Below are 22763 nucleotides of genomic sequence, written 5' to 3'. Positions count from 1 at the left end.
TAATTTGAAAAGCATCTGAATGAATTTGCAACCCTGTGCTCAGGAAAGCTGTCACACACACACAAAGCTCCTCACACTTTGGCAAAATTTAGTCTACTTCTGACCAAAGCCAGCTGAGGACATGGTCATTAAATCCTAACAGATTTTGTTATTTTTAAGCCATTTGAAAGTGGAGCCAGTGGTTCTATGTAACAGGTGTAATCCACAAAGGCAGTATGCAAAAAGACAACACTAAAACAACCAGGTATTAAAAATATTACCATGACCAAGAGCAAAGAAACCTCTAGTCAAAAAACACTTCTAATGTTTGGATAATATCATGCCCCTATTCCTCCCACCACTCTTAAAAGCCCAGAGCTACAGCAAGCCAGTCAGTAATATTTAATGAGCTGGCTTCTTAATTTAGGGTTTGAGTGCTTTCAGCACACCTGAATACAGCACCCCAACTATGTATTTCAAATAAAGATAACCACAGCTACTGCATTTCCATGCCCAAATCATTAGAATAGCAGATTTTTGCTTCAGAACTGTAGCAGTAACACTCAAAGGGCAGTTTTACATTATTAGCATGAGGCCTTTTATCTCACTATTTCTAAAGGATTTGGGAATCTTTGTTAAACTACTCGGCACTGAGGAATCAAAACTACATCTGGCATGGAACATACCAACCAGCACCTCATAATGAGTAATGGGAGAGAAAAAAATCCAAGAGCCATGGAAACATCAGGTCTCATAAGGAAAACCATGACAGCTTTGGTATTAATAGAGAGCAGACAAGGGCACCTATTTAAAGGAAGACCTGGCTCAGTGCTTGCTTTATTTTCTGCTGCTTGGTTAAACTTGTAGAAATCAGTTACAGGTCTTGCAATTCAAGTGGAATACAGATATTTAGCACACAACTCAAGAACCCCATTCTTTCCAAGCCTAATTTAAAGGACTTGTTTTCAACTAAATAATTTGGGATCCTTTTTCTACTTTACTAACAGGGAAGGATCTCATAAATGTTCCGTTCCTATATTCTTCACTAAGCATCCCCTATTCACTAGGACCAGAAACACACCTAGGATAGACACATCTTAGCCTGATCTGGCATGGCCATTCTTAGCCTTGGCTTTGAAACCTGCCTCTATCACTGAGTCCTGACAGGACACACTGCAAGGAACAACTGCCAGAGAAGCTAAAGGTGGGCTGGGATCTTGACGTCAGAGAGGAAGAGTTTAGTTGAGTTATCATAGTTTTTAATATAATGTGACAAACCAGTGCACTAAAGTGCATGGGGAACTCTGATAAATCTGTGGGTCTGTGATGTGATACACAGTTTTCAAAACAAATACAAAATGGGTCCAGATGTATCCAGTGTCATGACTCTACTGACACTGGAGCTAGGAGAAACCCAACCCTTTTTCCATCTGGTTATCTCAAAAAAACAGCAGAATAATTCCTCTGCAGTTACTGCCTGAATGCAAGCTTTTCCTATAGGTTTCAGGTTTCCAGTGTTGGGGAAGACAACTTAAAGAAGCAAACTACTTCTTACTTGCTCTTGAAGGCTCTGAGCCAGTGCCTGCTGAAGTTCTTGTTCTTCCCTCTCTCTCTCCATATCGTACTGCTGCAGCCAGTCCACCTCCCCTTGGGAGCCTTCTGGAGTCTTGTTTTCCTTATTCTCATCAAAATCTTTAGTTATCTCAGTGAAATTGGCAGGACCTGAGGAATCACAAAGCACAGTTTAGATTTTTCTGGTTTTTCTGTTTGTTACAGCTAAGTCCTCTTTAAATCACCACAATCCTTGCAGCGTAGTGACACCTATTGACAGGGAGCTCACCTGCCATAAAACACCCACACAAGAGTCAAATGGAAAAAGCTCTCAAGCACAGTCTTATACTCATTTTAACTGGTGCACAACAGACCATTTGATTAATCCCTGAACCTGTTCTCTTCTTAGCCTTTTATGTTCACTCAGAAACAGCAAGTTTAACTACAGAAGCCACACACCACTGGGTTTCTGCAGCCATGAACCTGAATTTCTCTATAAGAAACCTGGATTATAAAGATTTGCATTGCGTATTATACCTCGGAGTACTACAGATGAAGCCACAATAAAAGCCAAACCAAATGCAAGATGAAAAAAAGCACAAATCTCAAGCACTGTCTAAATGTGCTGCTTTTAGCTTCAGCTAAGAGCCTCAGTCTTGTGAGCACCATGTAGAGCTTTAAAGGTGCATGAAGATTAAAACTTTTTAGTTCACCTTTGAAGTAAACACTTTGGCAGAAGTGCTTTACGAAACATCTGAAATGAACATTCATTCCACTGCTGCATACATTCTTGCAGCTGCAGGACACTTTGATTCTTGCTTGCAACTAAGAAAGTATCAGAACCTGCTTCAACAGCTATCAGGCAGCAGCATGTGAAACTTCATGGTTTTGTCCTGTGCAGATTTCAACATCTGGTTAGTTATTAACAAGCATAATACTCTCAGTACCTGTGAACCCTCAAACACAAGACCAGCAGCACCAGAACCATAATCCATCAGTCTAATCCGTTTAAGATGAAAAAACTCCAGAATATATTACATGAACTTTGAAAACTTCCAATATAAGAAGAAATACAGAACTTACATTAAATACATACTTCTTGCTTAAAAGCAAAAGAGCCCTCAAATAATTACACTGTACTTTCCAGAGAAATCCTGGACAAAAATATGTTTATGTGGCCACATTCTATCACAACTCTCTTTCACAACACCATAAGCAATGTTACTGTATAAAAAGGAGGGCACAAAGCAGGTTGATCACATACATAGTATATAGTATTGTTCTTACACACTGCTTCCACCATCAAGCCTGGCAAGAGCTGTTCATTGAATCAAGTGTCATTTTTGGTAACAGTGGGGTATTCTATTGTTAATTAACCTCCCAGCTCTTAAGAGGACATAAGCACATTGTTGGTTTCTTTTTCCATGCTAGTGCAATTAAAATCCCGACCAAAAACATGTAGCACACTATAAATGATAGACCACTTGCATTTCCTTCAGCTGGCTAAAGGGAGACTCAACTTCCCCACACTGAGATCACACAGGCCCCTCCTTGTACTTCACCATGTCTCTGAGAGGCCACAATTCACTTGAGTCTATTAAGCTTACAAGTCTACACACATAAAAAGCTTTAGAAAAAAATAGAGAGATAGTTAAATTCATTAGTAACTAGTGACAAAATAGCTGCATTTTATAAAAGCATTCTAGTCTTATGCTATGTGAACACTGCTACTGTGCTGCTCAGGCTACAACAGCTACAGAAAAGAAAATACTTTCTGCTTATGTCAGTTCTAGACATGACCAAATATTATGAAATTTAATTGTCTGGCACAGGAACCTGTGGAAGCATGTGTTAATCACGAGAGAAACAAAATGGAAATTAACTTCGAATCATGGAGGTGGCAGACTGACAGGAAAATACATTTTCAGTTTGATGAATTAAATGCTTTATACACAGGGAAATTATAAGGTTTAAGTTCCTAAAACTCTGAGCAAGTTAGGCAGTTTCAGGAGTGCACTTGCATCCAGTTCCTACATCAACCATTACCAACCTGATGTTATCAGTAACCTGCTTTAGCCCACTGGAGTCCAGTTAAGATGCTTACTTTGCCTTACCTGGGTCTAATACTGTTTTGGGTTTCTCCATCTCCATAGATTCCAGGTTTTCTGGCAATTCCTGAATTTCATCATCACCAAAACCAGTGTCTGGGCTGCTTGTGGGCTTATCTTCATCATGGCTCAGAGACAGAGAAGCTTCCCTTTTGCTAATCTCTAAGACTGCTGCTAGCAGCTCATCTTCACTCATCCCATCAAAACCAGCATTACCCAGCTCGGGTTTATCATTCTCCATTTTACTTCTTTTTGAACCCTAGAGATGAATGGAATTAGGATTAAGTGTTTTGAATAAGCAGGTATATAACATCAGTTTTACATTTCAGTGGAGATTTATTTTTATTAACCCCAGGGAGTGGGAGCTTGGCACTGTCAACATTCAACATAGTTACATGAGACTCAGTGGAGGGACAGCCTTTGTTGCTACACTTACTCCATGGAATAATATTTAAATATACACTACAACCAGTTTTTACAGGCCTTGTGGATTAACATACACAAGATAACTCTTCCCTTCTTCCTTTCCTTCAAAACATGTTTCCCCTTTAGGTTCTGATGAATTCTCAAGCCCCTGGCAAGTCAATACTGAGACACAAGCAAGGAAATTGCAAGTTTGTTAACAAAGGATGAAGTAGCAACATGAGAGTAACTGAACTCAAATACAGGGATGGAAGAATAGAAACTGAAATTGAGCTTGTATGAAGAGTAATTTAAATCAGGTTTCGTGGTGCAGATTTGCCATATGAAATCTTCATGTGAGTAGAGGGAAGAGGGCAGGACTTGCAAACCAAGCAAGAAAACAGTTAAACAGGGAAAAGGGGAGTTATTCTTTCCCAAGAAGAACAGAATGATTTTCAATTGGAATAAAGAAAAACCACCTTAATCTCAATTTTACTTTTTACAGTTAATTTTCCTAAAGCAGATGCTCATCAACTCCTACACCACCGCGATTTGCAAATAATACAGTAATTTCAACCATTTTGATATTAACTGTAAATCAGGAGGTTAACCTCCATGTATCCATGTTTACACAACTACACAATTTACCATATGCTTAGAATTTCTTTTCCTATATTATGTTAAAAATGGGGTAAGATATTTTCTATTAAAATGTACTTACCCAGGTCTTATTCAAAACTGCATTAGGATGGATCCCAGAAATTTGTTAAAATGAACAAAATTATGTTTTTACTGCTTCTTTTTACTCAAATACAGCAAGCATTTTGTATTAAAACTGCCTTATCAAACAAGATTAGCAAATGAATTAGCCAACTAAACTGCTTGTTCTAGACATGTTGCCCTCCAAGAATTAGAAGTGACAAATTTAAACCTCTCTCCTCACAGCAATTTATGCACTGAATAAGTAAAGCAGAATACCTGCTTTTTAAGCTTTCTGATTTCTCTCTTTGCACCTGTAGGCTATCAACATCAAAACTGGTTTAGCTCTTCAGCAAACCCTAGTTCCAGGCTCTCTGCCAACAACTACCACTAATTCAGTGGATGGACTTTAAAGACTTGGCAGCATCTGCACATTATTTGAATACAACTTTTCTACTAGACATTATTTGCATAGATTTTTAATAGCTTAGGCTCTAAGGCTGCTTTAAGTAAGCAATTTTAAGAAGTTCTTCAAATACTACTCCATCTGCAGAAGCAGAGATCACAGGATTGCAGTTCTGCCCTGTTTAGCTGGGTAACTGCTATTTGCCCCTACCACCCATATCCAGATGCCATTCCAGCTGTTCTCCCACATGGCAGGGACATTATGCAAGGAGTGCCTGGCAAGGGATGTACTGGCCAGACAAAGTGGCCACCAAGTCCTTAATGCAACATCATCCACAGCTGTTTTGAGAATCATACCAAGAGAAATGGTGCAGCAACAGTACTGCCACTTCCAAAAACCAGGACCAGGTCTCCCAGGACAACACTGAGGTCAGAGAACCTGGTTAATGGTAACAGAGGGCTGGTCAGGCCTGTGGTTGAGAATTGGCCAATATGCATGGCCACAGAATAAAATCATTTATGTGGAATTCTCTTTCCCACAGCAGGCTGTAAAGCCTGTAATTAATTTGTTATTCAAATTAGTATGCTTTATTCCCACAAATTCTACACTTACAAGGCTTGTGCAGCAGAAACTACCTACTCTTCCTCACAAACAAAACTCCAGGAAGAATCAGTTAAGATGGTTTGAAATACCTTTTCTGTGTATAAGAGGGACTTCAAAGACAAGCTTGCTTCCTTCCCCCAGCTGCAGCCAGGTATAGATGTGCCATGCAGGACAGCAGTTGGAAGATCTTCAGCAAAGGGTTTTCTGTGTTTTCCCACAGTAATCCATTCCACCCCTACATATCCTGACTATCAGGAAGTGTTCCCTAATATTTAACCTAAAAATTACTGTCTGCAATTTAGTCTATTACCTCTTGTTCTATCAACCACAAGCACAGAAAACAGCTCAAAGTGTTTCTATTAACTTCTTCCCCTTCCTGGAAGACACAAGCCTTGCTTTTCTTTAAACTAAGACCAAACTGAAGACCACCTGCCTGCGCTTTCGCTCAAAATCTTCCTTTCTAGACCCCTGACCATTCATGTTCCTCTCCTCTGTCCCCTCTCCAGTCAATCTATAATTTTTTTCAGTCCAGAGCCCAAAGATGGATACAGAATTCCAGCTAAAGCTCAATTCTGAAGAAAATAGGAGGGTTACTTCACACAATGTGTATGAAGGCTATGGTTCTCTCTAGACACTTCTACTTTCAACCTGCCTGACCTTGTGATTGACAGTCACCTTTCATGCCCTTTCTGAAGGTCCACTACTTTCCCAGCTGTTCCCATCCCACATTTATACTCGATTAATCCTGATAAGATTAGCACCTCTTGCCTGTTCCTACTGAACAACCTCTCCTATTTTTATGCAGTTTCTCAGATTTGTCAAGATCATTCTTATCTGTAGTTCTGAGCTTCATCAAACTGGCAGCTCTTCCCAGCTCTGGATCTTCTAAAAATTTAATACTCAGTACCTGTCATTTATTAAATACTGGGTCAGGATCCTCCCTTGGTTTGATTTTCTCATCAGATAAGAAACTGTAGATATCTCCCTCTTGTTATCTACTGCTTTCGTCCAGATTTATATCTGTCCCTTAATAACATAATCAATGCCACAAGCCTCTGCTTGATTAAAATAACCCTATGAGCATTGTCAAAAACTTTAGTGAAGCAAAAGCTTTATAGAAGCAGAGATGCAGGAAACTTGTCCTAAGCACTATCCTGCAGCACTCTTAGCAGAAGAAAGTGGTACAGCAAGATAATCCTCTAAGCTGCTTCTATTCCCTTCTGGGTCATCATTTCTTCCCACACAACTCATCTACCTGCTAATACACTGCCCTGACAGAGGCAAAAAAAAGTGTCTTGGCAGCATTAACACTAGTCACAAGGAAAAGCTCAAAGGCAATTGGAAATTAACTGTGCCATTACACCGATGAACTTGGTCTCTTCACAATTCTGTGTGTCCGCCTCCAAAGACTGTTAGCTCCAGATTCTAAAAGCATTTCAAAAGCTACACTTGAAAGAGGACACAGATTGGATGTGCATGAAATTCTCTCAGCTGAATATTTTGCTTAGCCCAACTTGTACTGGATCTAATTTAATCAAGGGCTTTACTGAATACTTTTATTATTGACAGCACATAATACTTCAGCCTATGAACATTATTAATGGAAGTTACCCAAAGGACTGACCAAACTGCTAAGCAGCTGGTATACATAACCTGAAAACTCAAGTTCAATTGCAATGCAATTACTTCTGTTCCCAGTGGGAAGCCAAGACAACTGCAGAGAGAGGTCAATTAGCAAAGCACTCCCTTCTGGCATTACAGTACTAATTAGGAGGGAAAAAAACCTCATCTGACATCAGTTTCACTCAGTTTATGCTAAAAAAAGCACAGAGCAGACATGAGCACATACAGGATCTAGTACATGAAAGTTTGTGGGTTTTTCCCTTACCTTTTCTGGCTCTTCTTGCAGTTGCTGCTGATCTCTACTCTGTATATTACACAACCTTTGGCTATGGGCAACAGAGCGTTTCAATGGCTCATCATCACTGTCAGAATCTACATAGAGTGCTGCAGAGCTCTTTGACTTGAAAGTATATTTTCTGTAAATTAAAAACATGGCTATTAAAATTCACAGCATTGCAGCATCACACAAATGTCTCAAAGCAAGTGTTGAAACAGTGCTTTCACACTATTCAACTGGGGAACAAACTGCAACAATGACAATTTATTAATATGGCAGTCAAGGTTTGCAGAAAAGCTTTATTTTATTGGGCTGACATATCTACTTGAAGCCTCCAATAATAGCTTGCAACATTAAAAGTAAGTGTGTGGTTCTTGCTTTTAAGGCCAAGGATTCTGCACTTCATTACCTCATAATCCCAGACTGAACTCATTTGAGACAAGGCCACATTAATACACAGAATTTGGAGTAAGTTATTTGACTTGAGTTTTTAAAGTTAGACACAGGACTTCTCACAACATTACCCAGATATAAAAAGTACAAAAATGCACCAATTTTTCATTTTTCCTGTTTGCTCTTTAAGATAAATTAAGATAAATTCTTGCTTCTTTAAAACAGAAGACAAAGGAGTCTAGGGAAGTCACAATTTCTGGAGTCAACCACCTGTTCCCAAAAAACTTAATTTCAGAGCTATAACTCACCTACAAGGTGTGGAAGTGCTTACAGTACAGGAATTCACCATTTGGGAGGCTTTCAATGGGCGGGAACTATTAAAAGAGCAAAATATTTATTGCAGTAGCCACAGTCTTTAAAAAGTAAGCATTTACTCGTCTGCTATGCATGCAAATCCATGACCAAAAGAACAAGCAGAATACCATTATGTACTTGCTAATTGCTTAGATTTACAGTAGTAACTTCATCACACTATGAATAAACAACAGTTGTTCAAAACCATGTATAATCCTTTAAACTTGATTCACTTCTTGGTGATGCACCCTTAGGGACCAGCTCACAAATTAAAGGCTCTCAGCTCCCATGTCAAGACAACTCATTCCTTTGTATTTTATTCCTACCAACACTTGAGTTCCTGCTCCCAAACCACAGTCTCCTGCTGTTGTCTGGATCAGCCAGTTTTCTGGCATATCCCACATCTTAGTTTCTCGTGCCTTACCTAGATTCCTCTGAACCAACTTCCTGCTCCATTTAATCCTTTCATGGACTCCTCAAAGTCCATCACTATCACTACACATCTATCAAACAGATGTGGCCACTGCAGAAATCTTTTCTAATCTTGCTCCTAAACCAAGTTGCTTCTCTCCAGCCTAGTTCCCTTTCCACTCCCTGGTCAATCACAATGGCTTCCATGACTGAAAAAAACTCCAAACACTGGAGAGCTATTTCCAAATATTTTCAAGTATTGCTGCTCTGGTTAGCATAAACTGTTTGTTGTGTTTGAAATTTCTACTGTTAAAACAAATTCATGGAAAACATCCACTTACACCTCAAAACACTGCTAAACATTTGGCACAACACCTGCCACACTGCTGAACATATGCACCAGATGTGTGCTAGCTCACTATGGGTACCCTGGCTATGTCACTCAGCAGAGGCTACAAAAGACCTAAGGGTTTCTAGTTCCTTACTCTGCCATATGCTTCCTATGTGACAACTGACACATTTAATCTCTGTGTCTCAGGTCAGGCAGCTGCACAGAAATAACAGTCACAGGGAAAAGGAGGAGAGCATTTTCAGCATGCAGAATGCTCAGATACTAGAGTGGCAATGAAAGGAAATGAAAGACAATGAAAAATGAGTGACAGTACAGGAGGTGCAAGCGGAAATTTGCAGAAAATGAAGGATGTTTTCTCTTCTAAGCAGAGTTAGCTCTGAAGGGAAAGGTAATCTAGATTACTTTGGACTGAGAGGCCTACATTTTAAAATTACTAACAGAAGTGTTCTTGAAAAGAATATAAAGTTATTTTCAAGGACAGTGAAGAATATTATCTTACCAAATATTCCCTAAATAATGCCCAACCATCTCTTCCTATGCTCCTATCATGCTTTCTTTCCAAACAAGTTCTTATTACAGCAGCATTACAAACAGCACAGATCTGAAGCTGCATAATTGTAATGTTTCCTTGCCCAGACATCCTCTGGAGGAGATCTGACAAGTGCCTACCTTGTGGCATACATGATTAACACAGCAGGGACCAAAGCTGCACACTTACATGGCAGAATGGACGCTCCATCCCAGTGTCAGTGGCAGCCTGGTGCTTTCTGTACAGTGGGAAAGCAGGGTTAAGTATCTTGGAATAACCACTTGCTGCCCGACTTTATGATTGAGAGACAATGCTACATTGAAGCTGTATCGTTTCAGATGAAGAATCAGGACCCTGAGAGAGATGAGAGAAGAACAAATGTTAATCTCAAAACAGAAGTCAGAGAAAACCTATTCAAAATCCAAGTAAGCTTTTTTTCCAAAGGCATTCACCTGACCAAACCAGATAATTACTTCAGGCTGGCAGGCAAATGCTGACCATCTCTTATCTGCAAGACACAGGTAATTTCTGTCCCTGCTCATCACTTAACTTGTGCAGTTTTAAAATTCCAGAATGTATTTACTGTATCTGCTTTGTTAACATCCCAGAAACCCCAAGAAAAGGGGAAGGGGAAAACTCAGTCCTCCTTGTGCAGAGATAGGGAGGAAGAAACAAGCCCTGCTGAGGGCTTCCAAGGCTTCTTTAGAGTGAAACTGAAGAACAGCATGCAGACTGACTACAGGTGCACCTCTGTCACACTCTGACCACTGTACATGCTGTCCTGTTCAGTTTCCCAGCTTTACTCTTCCAAGGGATTCTTGATTGCACTTTTGTAACATATGCTTCAAGGAAGGAGAGGAACAGGTGTCAACATTTACCTGGGAAGCCTGTTGAACTTGTGTGTGACAACAGCAGACTTTCCATTGCACTTCTCACAGGAATATTCAATCTCCTCTGCCTGTTTAAGGGAGCAGAGAAATTACAAAAGAGAAATCAAACAGATCTTAACCAAAAACTGATCACAACTGTCACACAAACTCTTCAAACAGCAGTAACCACTTATAATTATTATCACCTTCAACTTGACCTAGTAAAAGGGCAGGCAGCAGACCTTAAAACTTGACATCATATCCACTAACACAGGTGGAATTCTTCTTGCAAGTCTACTGGAGACTAGAGAATTAGTCACCATTATGACACAATTAGCTTCCAAAGGGAGAGGACAATCTTGTTAGGTTAACAGTTCTCTCCCATACACAGGATTTGTTTCTGTTCTTTTTTTTCCTAATAACCTATGGTGGAGGATGATGCCATGAAATTTTCTGATTCCTGTTCAAAAATCCTCAAAAGCTATCCTCATCTAAACTTACCAAGGGTATGCTATATGAGAGTAGAGTTCTGAACAGAAATCAAAAGGGGAAGCATCCCTTTCCTGAAATTATGTAACTTGCCCATCAAACATTCTTACAGCCCTCTACCTTAAGTGAAGCCAAATTACAATATTACAATTTCAGAGATTTTTTTAAATCATAAGACCTCTACCAGCTTTTAGAAGAAAAAGCACACCAATTACTCTCTCTGTTGAAAGTACTATCTATACAGAGAGGGAAAAAAAGGGTTTGTCTCAAGGTATGACAAAATACAACACCAATTCACAGATGCATGGCTCATTTTTAGCTTTCAGAAGCTTCACCTTGAAGTTCTACTTACTAAGTAAGCATTCACATATTATAGCCATTTATTCTTTTACATTATTGTACCTATATGACCTTTTATCTCCATGCTAATTAAGACTTGTACACAAGCTGTTGAAGCATCCTAGCCCAGGAGTGGCAGTAATTCCTGAGCAATTATCCCAATCTGTCAGCCTCCCTTCTCTTCTCTGTATTTGCTTACACCTCGACTCTTTCATCACAAAATTGGGAAGTTTACCTATTTTACACTGTTAATTTCTGCACAGCATTTTACAATAAAAACTTCCATACACTGTTAATGGACAAACCTCAAAAACTGCAATGTTATCCCACGAGCCTGCAAACCACTGTTACAGAAACTAATAATCAGCTGTACAATCAGAATTTCCATATGGTACATAACCTACACACACTCCACAATGCATAAAAAATCCCCTCAAAGTGCATACCCGAAAAAAGAGGTCAAGAGAATCCTGGATTGATCGGGAAGGAAGGAATTTCTTCCTTCGAGGAAGGTCAATGGAGAGGTCATTAAACTGCTCTCGTTTAGTGACTGTTTCACCACACCTAAAAAAGAAACATGCTTGTGTAAGTCTGATGAAAAATAAACTTGAAATTCATGAACACTTCCATGTTTTAGGGTCAAGTGACTCCCTAGTAAATATATACTTCTTGATCATCCTATTTTTGCTTATCAAAATGGAACTGTTTGATGCTCAAGACCAAGTTGGATCTCACAATTTCTTTGTGATGCTTTAGAAGTTGATACATTTGTGTAAGGGTAAGAACAAAAATGTACAGATTGCTTTGGAGAGGCAAATGATCAGGTATACAAGAAATCAAAGTGACTTCTATAGCTGAAAACATACTTCATTCAGTATTCTTAGGAGAAAATAAGTAAGCCCAGCCCAGTCTAGCAGAAGGGAAGTGCTAGAAATACTTAACTGTTCTTAGAAACAAAAGAGTAGAGTCAATATAAAAACCAAAAACCAACAAAAACCTTTAATTTTTCTTACATTTCATTTTTGCTTAGGGGAAAAAAAAAAGACAGACCCTATGATAGTCATTTTTCTTCTATAATTATTACATGGATGTACTTTACTTTTAACTGTTCTGTGGAACTAATTAAATATACATAAACTATTATTTCCAAATATCTGTGTTCATGAAAACTCTGTGGAATGAAACATTCCCATATGGAAATATGCTGCACAGTTCATACACAATGAATGCCCAAATGTACTGGTTTACATCTCTTTCTGCAAGAATGTAGAAATTTTGAAGAAAATGCCATTCCCTGGAAGCCCTCAGAAAGATCAAATTAAAAACATAGCTTCCACTTTTTCCATTTTCTTAAGAGGAAACATTACTTGGCTAAACCCTCCTTTTCTTTCTATTCCCATACAATTGGTACACAAAGAGCAAAGCACAAAGGCTTTCCATTGGACATGCAATGAAGAACTAGGTGGTAAGAAATTGTTTAAAGCCTGCAGCAGCAGACAGCATGGTGTGACTTTTACAGCATTTCTAGACAAGACATTATTTTTCTAAATATCTAGCTTTGGATAAAAGCTAGTTCTAATTCTGGTTACAACCTGCACATGAAGTCACATGAGATGGGAACACTTCCTAGTCTTTTAAGATAAGTGCAAAAAAAGCTGTCAAGCACACTCACATTTTGCAAATTATAGAATGTTGAACCTCAAACTCTAAGTTACTGATAACAGGACATGTATAAACTTTGGTGGCTGAGAGGTCATCAGAAGCACGTCCTGGTGAGTTATCCTCATTAGGGGCTGGTTCACTCTTCCAAGTTTTGTTTAACTTTTCCATGTCTTCCTTCAGCTGATCCAGACACTGGCTCAAGAACTCATGTGCATCCTGGAAACAGGGCAAATGCAATTAAATGGCTTTGTACAATCTCATTCAGTATTTTTCTCAAACACAAAGAGACTGGGGAAATTATGTTTAGTTCATACATTCAGGAATACTGAGGCAGTTCTGCTCTAACAGTCACTGCCATTCAACCAAAAGTCACTGTCAAACACAGCTGAAGCTTGACAGGTGTTCAGTGCAGTCCAAGCACTGAACAAATTGCACATTGCTATTTCCAGATAATGATACTTACATTCTGCATGTAGCCAGAAAATCTCTCTGCAGTAGCTGAAATGGCACTTTTCACCTTCTTGAGCAGCTCTTTCTTAACCTCAGGGCTGCAGACATCCTTTTTAGCAAGCAGATGGGCAAAACGTCTGCAGAACACAAGGCAATGAAACACTGGTTGGTTTTCCAGGACTTTAGAGAAACATAATAGAACTCATGATACCTTATTTTAAGAGTTCCTAATAGCTTCTCTCCTTGATAAGTGGTTCAGGAGTTCTGTATCAAAATATCCCACATATAATTAACCTTTTCCATTTTCAAGAATTTCAAGATCTCATTTGAGGTCATCATCGAACAGCACTCAAATGAACAAAAAACACCAATCCACAATCTTTTAAGGTCAAAAGAAAAGCCTTATAAAGCTTTAAAAACTTATTTCTGCTCTTTTACAGTAAGAAAATAAACTCATAATGCTTTTTGAAAACATTTGTACTGATAGGAGACATGATATCACACAGTACCAAAAAAAGCAACCCAAAATCACTGAATGGTCAGAAGAGTTTTGATTTCAATAATTTAAATTTATGTTTTATTTTTAAACTTCCACTCAGTTTCAAGCCTTACTTCTTTCAGCAATAAAAGCATTAACCCTAACCCTAAACCCTACCTGGCAAAGTTTTTAAAAGAAATTTTTCTGCATCTAACTTATTTTACAATTTCTTACATTTTCTTCTGAAACATTTCACTTTGCCACTAAAAATACAGTAAAAGAATGCCTGTAACTCAGTATTATAAGTTTTAAGAGCCAGTTTCCTATTTCAAAAGTAAAGCTCCAAAACAGAGAGCTCCAGAATTTCTTTTATTATCTATACAGGCAAACAACCCTTTGCAAAGATGCTTCAGTATTACCAAACCAGTCTCACAGTAATGAAGGAGAAAATAGCTTTCACAGAAAGTGAATTTTACCTGATAAGTGCATTGAGTGGAATTTTTTTCCATGGGATACCCTGTTTGAGCAAATCATTAGCAAAAGACTGAATTGAAAACAAGGACTGTAGAATGGCATTCATATAGCAGGTGTTTCCCAAATTTGAAAACCTAGGAAAAAAAAAACAACACAAAACACCAATAAACTTTGTGTCTAATGGTCAATGTGCAAACCTGTCAGCTAAACACAGCACTACTAACACACAGGATATTCATCCCAGCCACTCCCCACAGAGTTTCATACTGGAGCTGCTCCCCAGCCCTTCACTCTAAACTGAAAACTCATAGGAGGCAGCACTTAGCAGGAAAGCACCCATGAGTTTCTACAACCAAACTTTTAAAAAGTGCACATATCTATACATATACATATGTATACACACACATATGAAGATGGAGAAATGAATCATCATTAAAGGAACATGAATTACCTGAAATTATTATGTCTCTGAAACTCCCAGAATACATATCCTCCAAACTAAGAAAAGTGTTCCCTGGCTCAGTGATCATTAATTTCAGGATTATTTTTAACTGAAAAATTATATATAACATTACATATATCATGTTCCAATGATCAAAGTATGCATGCTAGATAATGAAATTTAAATTTACCCTTGCAACTGTTGTTGAGGATGGGTGGAAAGGGGCACTCGGGGTTTGTTCCATCCTGTGTAATCTTGATTAGATCTCATTTTTTTAACAGAAAGAGGGGCAGGCTGAGAAAGGAATCCCAGGCTCCTTTTAGCTGAAGAGGTCTGGCTGGATACACTAGACCTAGAAACATAAAAGCATAAGAAGGGTAAGGCTTGTAATGCTCTGCCTTAAAGAGCTATAGTCCATGACACTGGAATTGCAGCACTGGTAAAGCCATACAAGATAACTGGAATGTATCACAGTGAAAAACAGAGGTGTGACAGAGAACACTTCTTTCCAGACATGTTAAATTCTTAGCTTGGTTAAACTGCCTTATATCCACTGGTGTGCATGCAGTATAACCAAGTCTTTGGTCTCATAAACATTTAATAAGTCTCCACACTATATGATGAGAAGAATGACTACATAGCATGAGATCACCGCTCCCAAGATATGCTTGAAATTCACATCTTGGCCAGAGCCTCCATTTTCAGTCTCCTGTTCTTGTAACCTAATCACTATGGACCTCAATTCCTAACATTTAAACATGGACAATGCTTCTTTTTTCCCTTGATCTTGTACCTCATCTATCTAGGGCAGAAACCATGAGTCTGACTGCATAGCACCTGACAAAGAAGAATCCTAAGCTCAGCAGGATTCAGTATTTGCTAAAATACTGTTATTAAGATATAGAATTGCAAGCCATTTATCTACTTGGGAAAAATGAAGCAAGAGTTCAGACTTAACTTCTAGAGTTTATATAGAATTTGAATCATCTAGAATCATTCACAACAACTATAACAGATTTGAGTGATTTTACAAAGTCTTTCCATTGCAAGCAGTAACTAGACTTAGTAGATGTAAGCAGGGCAGTTGAAGACACACTGAAGAACTGGACAGTGCTCCCAAAGGAAAAAAAAAACAAGCCAACAAAACCCACCATATTATGCATCTAAACACCTTGTGATCAGGAAACTGAAGAGCTTAATTCCTGTGAAACAATTGCTATTTACAGTTCCTTCCAGTAAATCTGTCCTACCTGTCCAGGGTGGAACTGCCAGTGGAGAACTCTTTTGAAGAGGACCGACTACCATAAAAAGATGATGACTGCAGTGGTAAAACACCTTTAAAAGAGAAAGAAAAGCAGGACATTTTGTTCCAGGTTACAGAGCTGTTTTTACAATAAACAACTTGTTTGAAAGTATTTAGTCAAAAGGTTTAAAAATCCTCAAATATTGGTTTCTAGAATTGGTTGGGAGACTACTAATACATATGCTTAGAAGTACAAATGTGAATATTAATGAAAGATAAGTAAAGGCATAATGGAGTTTAAGATAGTCAATTCTGTCTCCATAAAAGTCAAAATGCAATAGAAATACTAAAAAAATAATTATCTTAACTACATGAAAGTTAATAAATACCTTCCTCTTGTACAGAGAGACAAGACACAGGTACAGAAAACTCCTGATTTCCAATGCAGCGCTCTCAAAATTCAAGGTAAATACATAGAAGTGAAAACAGTTTCTCTTCCCACTCCCAATTTCACGAATTACTATACACTTGGGGCAAAATAGGATAGTTTCATTGCTATGACATCGTGACAGATCCTGAGACTCTAACGTCTCAGATGGTGACGTATGCCAAAAATGCTCTCAAGAGTGAAAAACCCACCTATTAGTGAATCATAGTGTAATTTAGTTTGGATAATGAATAACCATTTGCTGCTTTTCCAGCTTGAAGTTGTTTGACCCATGCAACTTTCAGAAATGCAGATATATGAAAGACGTTTATAATACTGTTACCAGAACTTGCAGGGATATACAGACTAATTTTGACTCTGAAGACAAAACCAGATTTCCATTCAGAGATAAACATTCACCTTACTGGCTGCTCCAGCAACACATTTGTGCCATCAGAGATGCACTAAAAAAAGAATGCATCCACCAATGTTCCCCGCAAAAACAAGATCTTAAATTCATTCCTCTTTACAAGGAAAGAAGCTAAGTATTTATTCATAAAACTGAAGAACAGTACTGTCTGCTAGCTTATCTACATATTGTCTGTATTTCTGTATTATTTTAAAGTCCTGTCCCACAGCAGTATTCAACTTGGTAGAATTTTGGTAGAAACAGGACAGAAGTCCTGGCCCCAAAGAGCTCCCCCTGTAAGTTCTGGGGAAGAGATAAGGAAGTAAAAGCAAACAGTACACATTTTAATCACAAAAACTAGTTCACATGGGCATTAAGAGCAAAGGTAAGTTTTAAAAATAAATAAGCAAGCAAAAATCAGTTTACAGAAATACCCTCCCAAGAAAGAGAGCAGCCTGGAAGAGTTTGAAGCTACTTGTTGGAATTTTCAAAGAAGCTGGCTCATGGGCTGGCATCAGCACTGAAGAATAAAGGTCAAGGCCACACTAGAGCAGGACAGGCTTTGAAAATTATGGAAGATTATTTGCATCTCATGTACAGCTTATAGGAAGTAACAAAGCTAATGGCACAGCAGATTAGGAAAAAACACCTCTGCAACAACTTGCTGAACTACTTTCAAAGGGGTAAAATCATACTGGCCAAGGCTAGGTATAATTTGGCTTTACATTCATTTTTTTTTACCTGATGTCCTATTCTCCTCAGCCTGCTTCAGGTTCAACTGTTTCTCTCTGCTACTATTCAAGTACTTCCATGCTGGATCACTCAAGGCTTTATTATTCCTACAGAGAGAAGAGTGGAAGGCAGTGCAGTTATGGAAGATATGGGATATTCCTGTTCAATATTTACAACTTATTTTAAAGCATTTCTCTCCTATCACCTTTAATACTTGACCACGAACAGTAGAACTTCACTTGTATAAGTTTAACCAATTAATTTAAACAAGCCCTCTTACAATTAAATCTGACTTCAAACACATGGAGCTTCTTCTTCCAGTGGCAACTTCCCTTTATCAGTTTTGTTTTGAAAAAGGTAAAAGCACATGTAGTCCACATGCAGTTCTGACTGACACACCTAACAAAAGATCGATGACACAAAACTTGCATGTGCTAATTCATGCAAATCAACTGCTGGAGTAGTTTGTGTTTTCTTATTAACCCTGAACACATACCTCATTTTAAGCACCCAATGTGTTCACAAGCTGACTGACCTGGTCCATGTGTCTGACAGCATTCTTTTCAGAAAATACACTTTACAAATAAACAAGGGATTTTAAATCAGAAACCACTGTTACTTACGTTGAAGAATCATTCTCTTTGGGATAATCTTCACTCATTTCTGAACCAGGGGGTTGTGTTCTTTTCCTCTTTTCACTGATGACAGAAAAATTCGTGGTCATTCTTTCTGAAAGGTTAGTAAAGGATCCTCTTGCAACTGAACAGAATTTCTCAATGCCTTCCATGCATTTTGGACCTTACTTCTGCAGCCTCCACTTTTATAGCATAAAGAGAAGCATCTGGTCTGCCCAACTCTTAAGCTGTATTTAAAGCTCTAGTGCCAGTACCAGTCAGAGGCTATAAAAGCGTGCATTAACATCCTGTTAAAAGTAACAGCAAAACTAGAGGAAGATTTATATTCCCTTCTTATGTCTCAGTGTACTGAGTTCCATCTGTAGCTCTATAAAGAACTGGATTTTAACAGTACCATAGTAAGAAGAAAATCCTCCTACCGATTCTCCAACAAGCCTGTCCTGTGAGGGACTGATGATGCAGGAGATGCTGACATGTTCACCCTGTTGCTTGGTGTTCCAGCTCCAGCAGAATTCTTAATAGAGCCTCTTGCTGGGGTACCCAGCACCTTGCGAAATGTATTTTCCTCCTTGCTCTCCACAGTCACTCTTTTGGGAGGAGTCTGCAGAGCCCAAATGGAAGAAGGCCATTGTGAAAACCCAAATGTGAAGAAACAGGACCATCTTTAGTCTGAGCTACGATTTTCACCACTCTTTATTTGCTACTGTGTAGCATCAAGAAGTAGAGAGATGCTACTTGTAACAGATTCAGGGAGTTTAAATTAGGCATAGGTAAAATTCTGACTGAGTCATACAAGTCCTAAAAAGGAAACACTACTACAGTAGCCACTTTCCCTTCTCATTTTCCAATGCTAAGTCAGTTGAACTTAAGTTTGTAAAATCTCCTTTACAAGCTTTGACCTTAAAAAACCCAAGGCATGATTCCTAACTATCCCCATATCAATCCTGGGTGGTATTACATTTAAAAGCTTTAAAAATCTGTACTAAATTCCACATAATTAAAACACTGCCCTGACCACCCTGGGCCAAACAAAGCCCTACATGTGATGCAATGGAAAGAGGTAGCAATGGGTTACTAAGGAATGTTGGTCAATTTTAGACTTAAAAACTGAACATGTCTAATCTGACCACTATATACAGAGCTTCACGTTTTTACAGTGAGATTGCCTTTAAGTAACATGTAGAATCTGTCTTGGGACAATGTCAGAAATAGTCTCCCTCAGGGCAGTAATACAAGTATATTCACAGAGATAAAGTAAATTAAAGCCAGTAGATATACCATGAAATCTGGGGAGAAAAAAACCAAAAATATTTTGAAGGAAAACAACTTCTGGGGAAAATTTAAACAAAAATGTGAGCAGAACACCACAAATTCAGTAACTTTATTCTGATGTAAACCTGGATCAGCTGCTTTTCAATGTACACGTTTGGCTGAAGTCTGCTAAACTCATTAAGACCTATGCTGAACTAATACAAGGTCACACACACAAGGTGTTTGGCATGAAACAAAGGGAGATTCAAAACTATGCAAGAAGCAAGTTCTAGTTGTGGACTTTCCTTCTATTTCTACTTCTTCTCTACCTAAAAGCTCATACGTGAAGAACACAGTCTGACTTCCACAGCCAGATACTGACCTTTCTTACTCATACAGAAGATGTCTCCTCACAAAAAAGATACAGCATTGCCAACCACCCCATGCACATCTATTCCAAGCTCTCTAGGTTACAAATACTTTGTAACATACAGGAAGAGAACAAGAGGAAGAGAAGAACAGAATAAAATTAAGAAAAATTTAAACAATTTAACATACCTGGTTCTCTATGTAAGAGAATTGCCTGTTAGCTTCCTTCTGTGTGGCCCTGCTGCCCAGCACACCTCCAAAGCTGCCAGATCCTTGTGAGGGTTTCCCAGCTGACAGAAAAAGTACACAATATTTGATTTGATTGTCATTTAACCAACCGGGATTTTTATTTGCAAAAGGTTTAGCTGGAGTTGATTTTGGAAAGGGCATGCTAGATTTCTTGCCAATAGACTCAAATATTGTGAAGGCACAGCCATAAGTTTATGTTTATGGATATCCCTCATACTGGTCATTTAGCTACTTGGCAGCAAACTTCCTATCCTTAAAAAGAAAAAAACTAATTAAGCAAAATGAAAAACGAAGAGACTGTGCATGGGTGTTTAACAGACAGCCTTTCAAATACCAGTGCACTACATAAACAAATCCTACATGTTAATCTCTGATTATTGTTCAGCATGAGAAAGGTATAAAACAAAAAACGGGGTTCAAGACCAGAAAGAAGCATTTACAGAAATGCAAAGAAAGCCAGGACCACAAGGAGGACAAAATGTGCTGAAGGTGTGTGCTGGTTTTGGCTGGAACAGAGTTAATTTTCTTCACAGTAGTGAATGACAGCGCTATGTTTTGGATTTGTGCTGGAAATAGTGCTGATAACAGAGTAGTTATAGTTATTGCTTACTCTGCTCACAAAGAGTCAAGGCCTTTTCTACTGCTCACATCACCCCTGAGGAAACAGGGGGTGCACAAAAAGCCAGGGACAGCTGACCCAAACTGACCAGAGGGATATCCCACACCATGTGGCATCATGCTCAGTGCATAAAGCTGGGGAAGATGTAAGGGAGGCACAGTGATGGTGTTTGTATTCTCAAGTCACCATTACTCATGGTAGAGTCCTGCTTTCTTGGAGATGGCTGAACACCTGCCTACCCACAGGGAGTGGTGAATGAATTCCTCATTTGCTTTGCTTGCGTGCACAGCTCTTGCTTTACTGACTAAACTGCCTTTGTCTCTACCCACAAGTTTCCTCATTTTCACTTTTCTTATTGTCTTCTCAACCCCACTGGGAAGAATGAGTGAGCAGATGCTTGGGGTTTAGCTGCTGTTTGATATGGTTAAATCATGATAAGATGGGAAAAAGAAAACACACCACCTCTCCATAATGTCATAACATAATTTACAACAATTGCACTTACCAGTATGGACCCTGTCTTGATGGACTGCATCCAAATACATCCTCATTTCATTTGCATCTTTAAATGGTACCTTATCAATTGTCAGAAAGCTGGTATCCTTTAGTGTAAGCATCAGGCAGCACAGTTTTCTGCCATTTGGTCGTAAGGTCACAGTTTTAATGTTATGGCTTAACTGAAAGCAAGAAAGTGACTATAAGCATAAATCCAACTTCAAACTTCCAAAATACTTACAAATTAAAAAAAAAATATATATTCAAATAGACAGGATAAGAGACTCCCACCAAAATACTTCTCCTTGCTCCACTTCAAGGAAACATTAAACCTCATAGAATTAATATAATGACCTTGGCATCTAACAGAACTGTAAGGACAGTATGACTATTGCTCAACAGTTTAGAGTCCTGGACAAGCTTTCTGAAACTTGCTTTCCTACTGAGTGCAACATTTGTAAATGTGAAGGAAAAACAACTTTATGAAGTCCTGCTTAGTGAAAACTTCCACATAAAGTGCAAAATACAATTTAAGATGGGGAAAGTTTCAAGTATTAAACATAAATGGGCTGGAAAATCACCTTGATTAGAAACTAAGGGTTTGTTTTCATGGGAACATTACACTTTTGAAATACTTTGTGTTCCATCCTTGTATTTTGAGTTAGGTTTTGTTTTTTTTTTTTTGTGGGCTGTTGGGATTTTTTAAAAATATAAGCTAAAAATATCTTCAAAGACCTAAGAATTGAGTAATAGGCTCCAAGTTTTTCATGCTCTCTTGAAACACTGAGCCTGCAAAGGGATTACAATTACTTCACCATCTCAGTGCAAAACAACCCATTTCAACTCAAAATGCTGTCAGAAGATTCCATCCATACTCTTCTTGCACATGCTAGGACCCAGTCACTGCCACAAAGTTTGGCAGGTGCAGGGAAACAAAGTATTTCTCTTAATACTATCTAGGACAACTTAGTTAAAACTCTGAAACATCTCTAAAACATCATTTGACAGAAGAAATTTGATGACACACCAGGTACTGTAGAAAGAAATACAATGGTGGATCCATCCAAATGTTCCATTACAGAAAAGTAAAAACAGGCAGGGAAATGACCCACAGCCCTCTCAGAGCAGCTTGTCTAAAAAACAGGGAATGCTACTTCTAAAGCAAGATCATCAGGAATTTGTCACACCTGAAGTGGCATGCCAGCAGCCTGGGGCTGTCTCACACAAACTACCCTCCAGCACAAGACTCCTCCTCTTCCTCTGCTGCAGTCCCAGCTGCATGGTGGTTTATCACCCTGTCCACTAGATCCTGCATTCAGTCTTTTCCCCAGGTTTCTGTGAAAACCCTCCCCAGAGCTCACAAAGAGATCTGACAAGTGGCAAAGCCAGCAGATGTGAGAGGCTGGGAAGAAAACCTGCCCCTTTAGGCCATGGTTAGCTGTTC

At 38.7% G+C, this 22763-nt stretch overlaps 1 protein-coding gene across 1 annotated transcript in view; it reads right to left on the bottom strand.

Annotated features, from left to right (window-relative positions):
- Positions 1-22763, bottom strand: part of USP37 (ubiquitin specific peptidase 37) — a 31932-nt gene that overhangs the window by 6904 nt on the left and 2265 nt on the right. The window contains exons 3-19 of the mRNA XM_056495975.1: positions 21330-21501; positions 20146-20246; positions 18756-18937; positions 18325-18399; positions 17711-17808; positions 16141-16225; positions 15081-15242; positions 14451-14582; positions 13510-13633; positions 13057-13262; positions 11831-11948; positions 10566-10645; positions 9877-10041; positions 8350-8415; positions 7637-7787; positions 3645-3897; positions 1535-1701 (exon numbers count right to left, since the gene is read on the bottom strand). Coding sequence (XP_056351950.1) covers positions 1535-1701; positions 3645-3897; positions 7637-7787; positions 8350-8415; positions 9877-10041; positions 10566-10645; positions 11831-11948; positions 13057-13262; positions 13510-13633; positions 14451-14582; positions 15081-15242; positions 16141-16225; positions 17711-17808; positions 18325-18399; positions 18756-18937; positions 20146-20246; positions 21330-21501 — 2337 coding nt within the window. The remainder of the gene's footprint in view (positions 1-1534; positions 1702-3644; positions 3898-7636; positions 7788-8349; positions 8416-9876; positions 10042-10565; positions 10646-11830; positions 11949-13056; positions 13263-13509; positions 13634-14450; positions 14583-15080; positions 15243-16140; positions 16226-17710; positions 17809-18324; positions 18400-18755; positions 18938-20145; positions 20247-21329; positions 21502-22763) is intronic.

This window comes from Oenanthe melanoleuca, chromosome 7, assembly GCF_029582105.1.
Source record: "Oenanthe melanoleuca isolate GR-GAL-2019-014 chromosome 7, OMel1.0, whole genome shotgun sequence".
NCBI lineage: Eukaryota > Metazoa > Chordata > Aves > Passeriformes > Muscicapidae > Oenanthe > Oenanthe melanoleuca.
The sequence above is the reverse complement of the archived record's forward strand: the minus strand, read 5'-3'. Positions and strand labels throughout refer to the sequence as shown.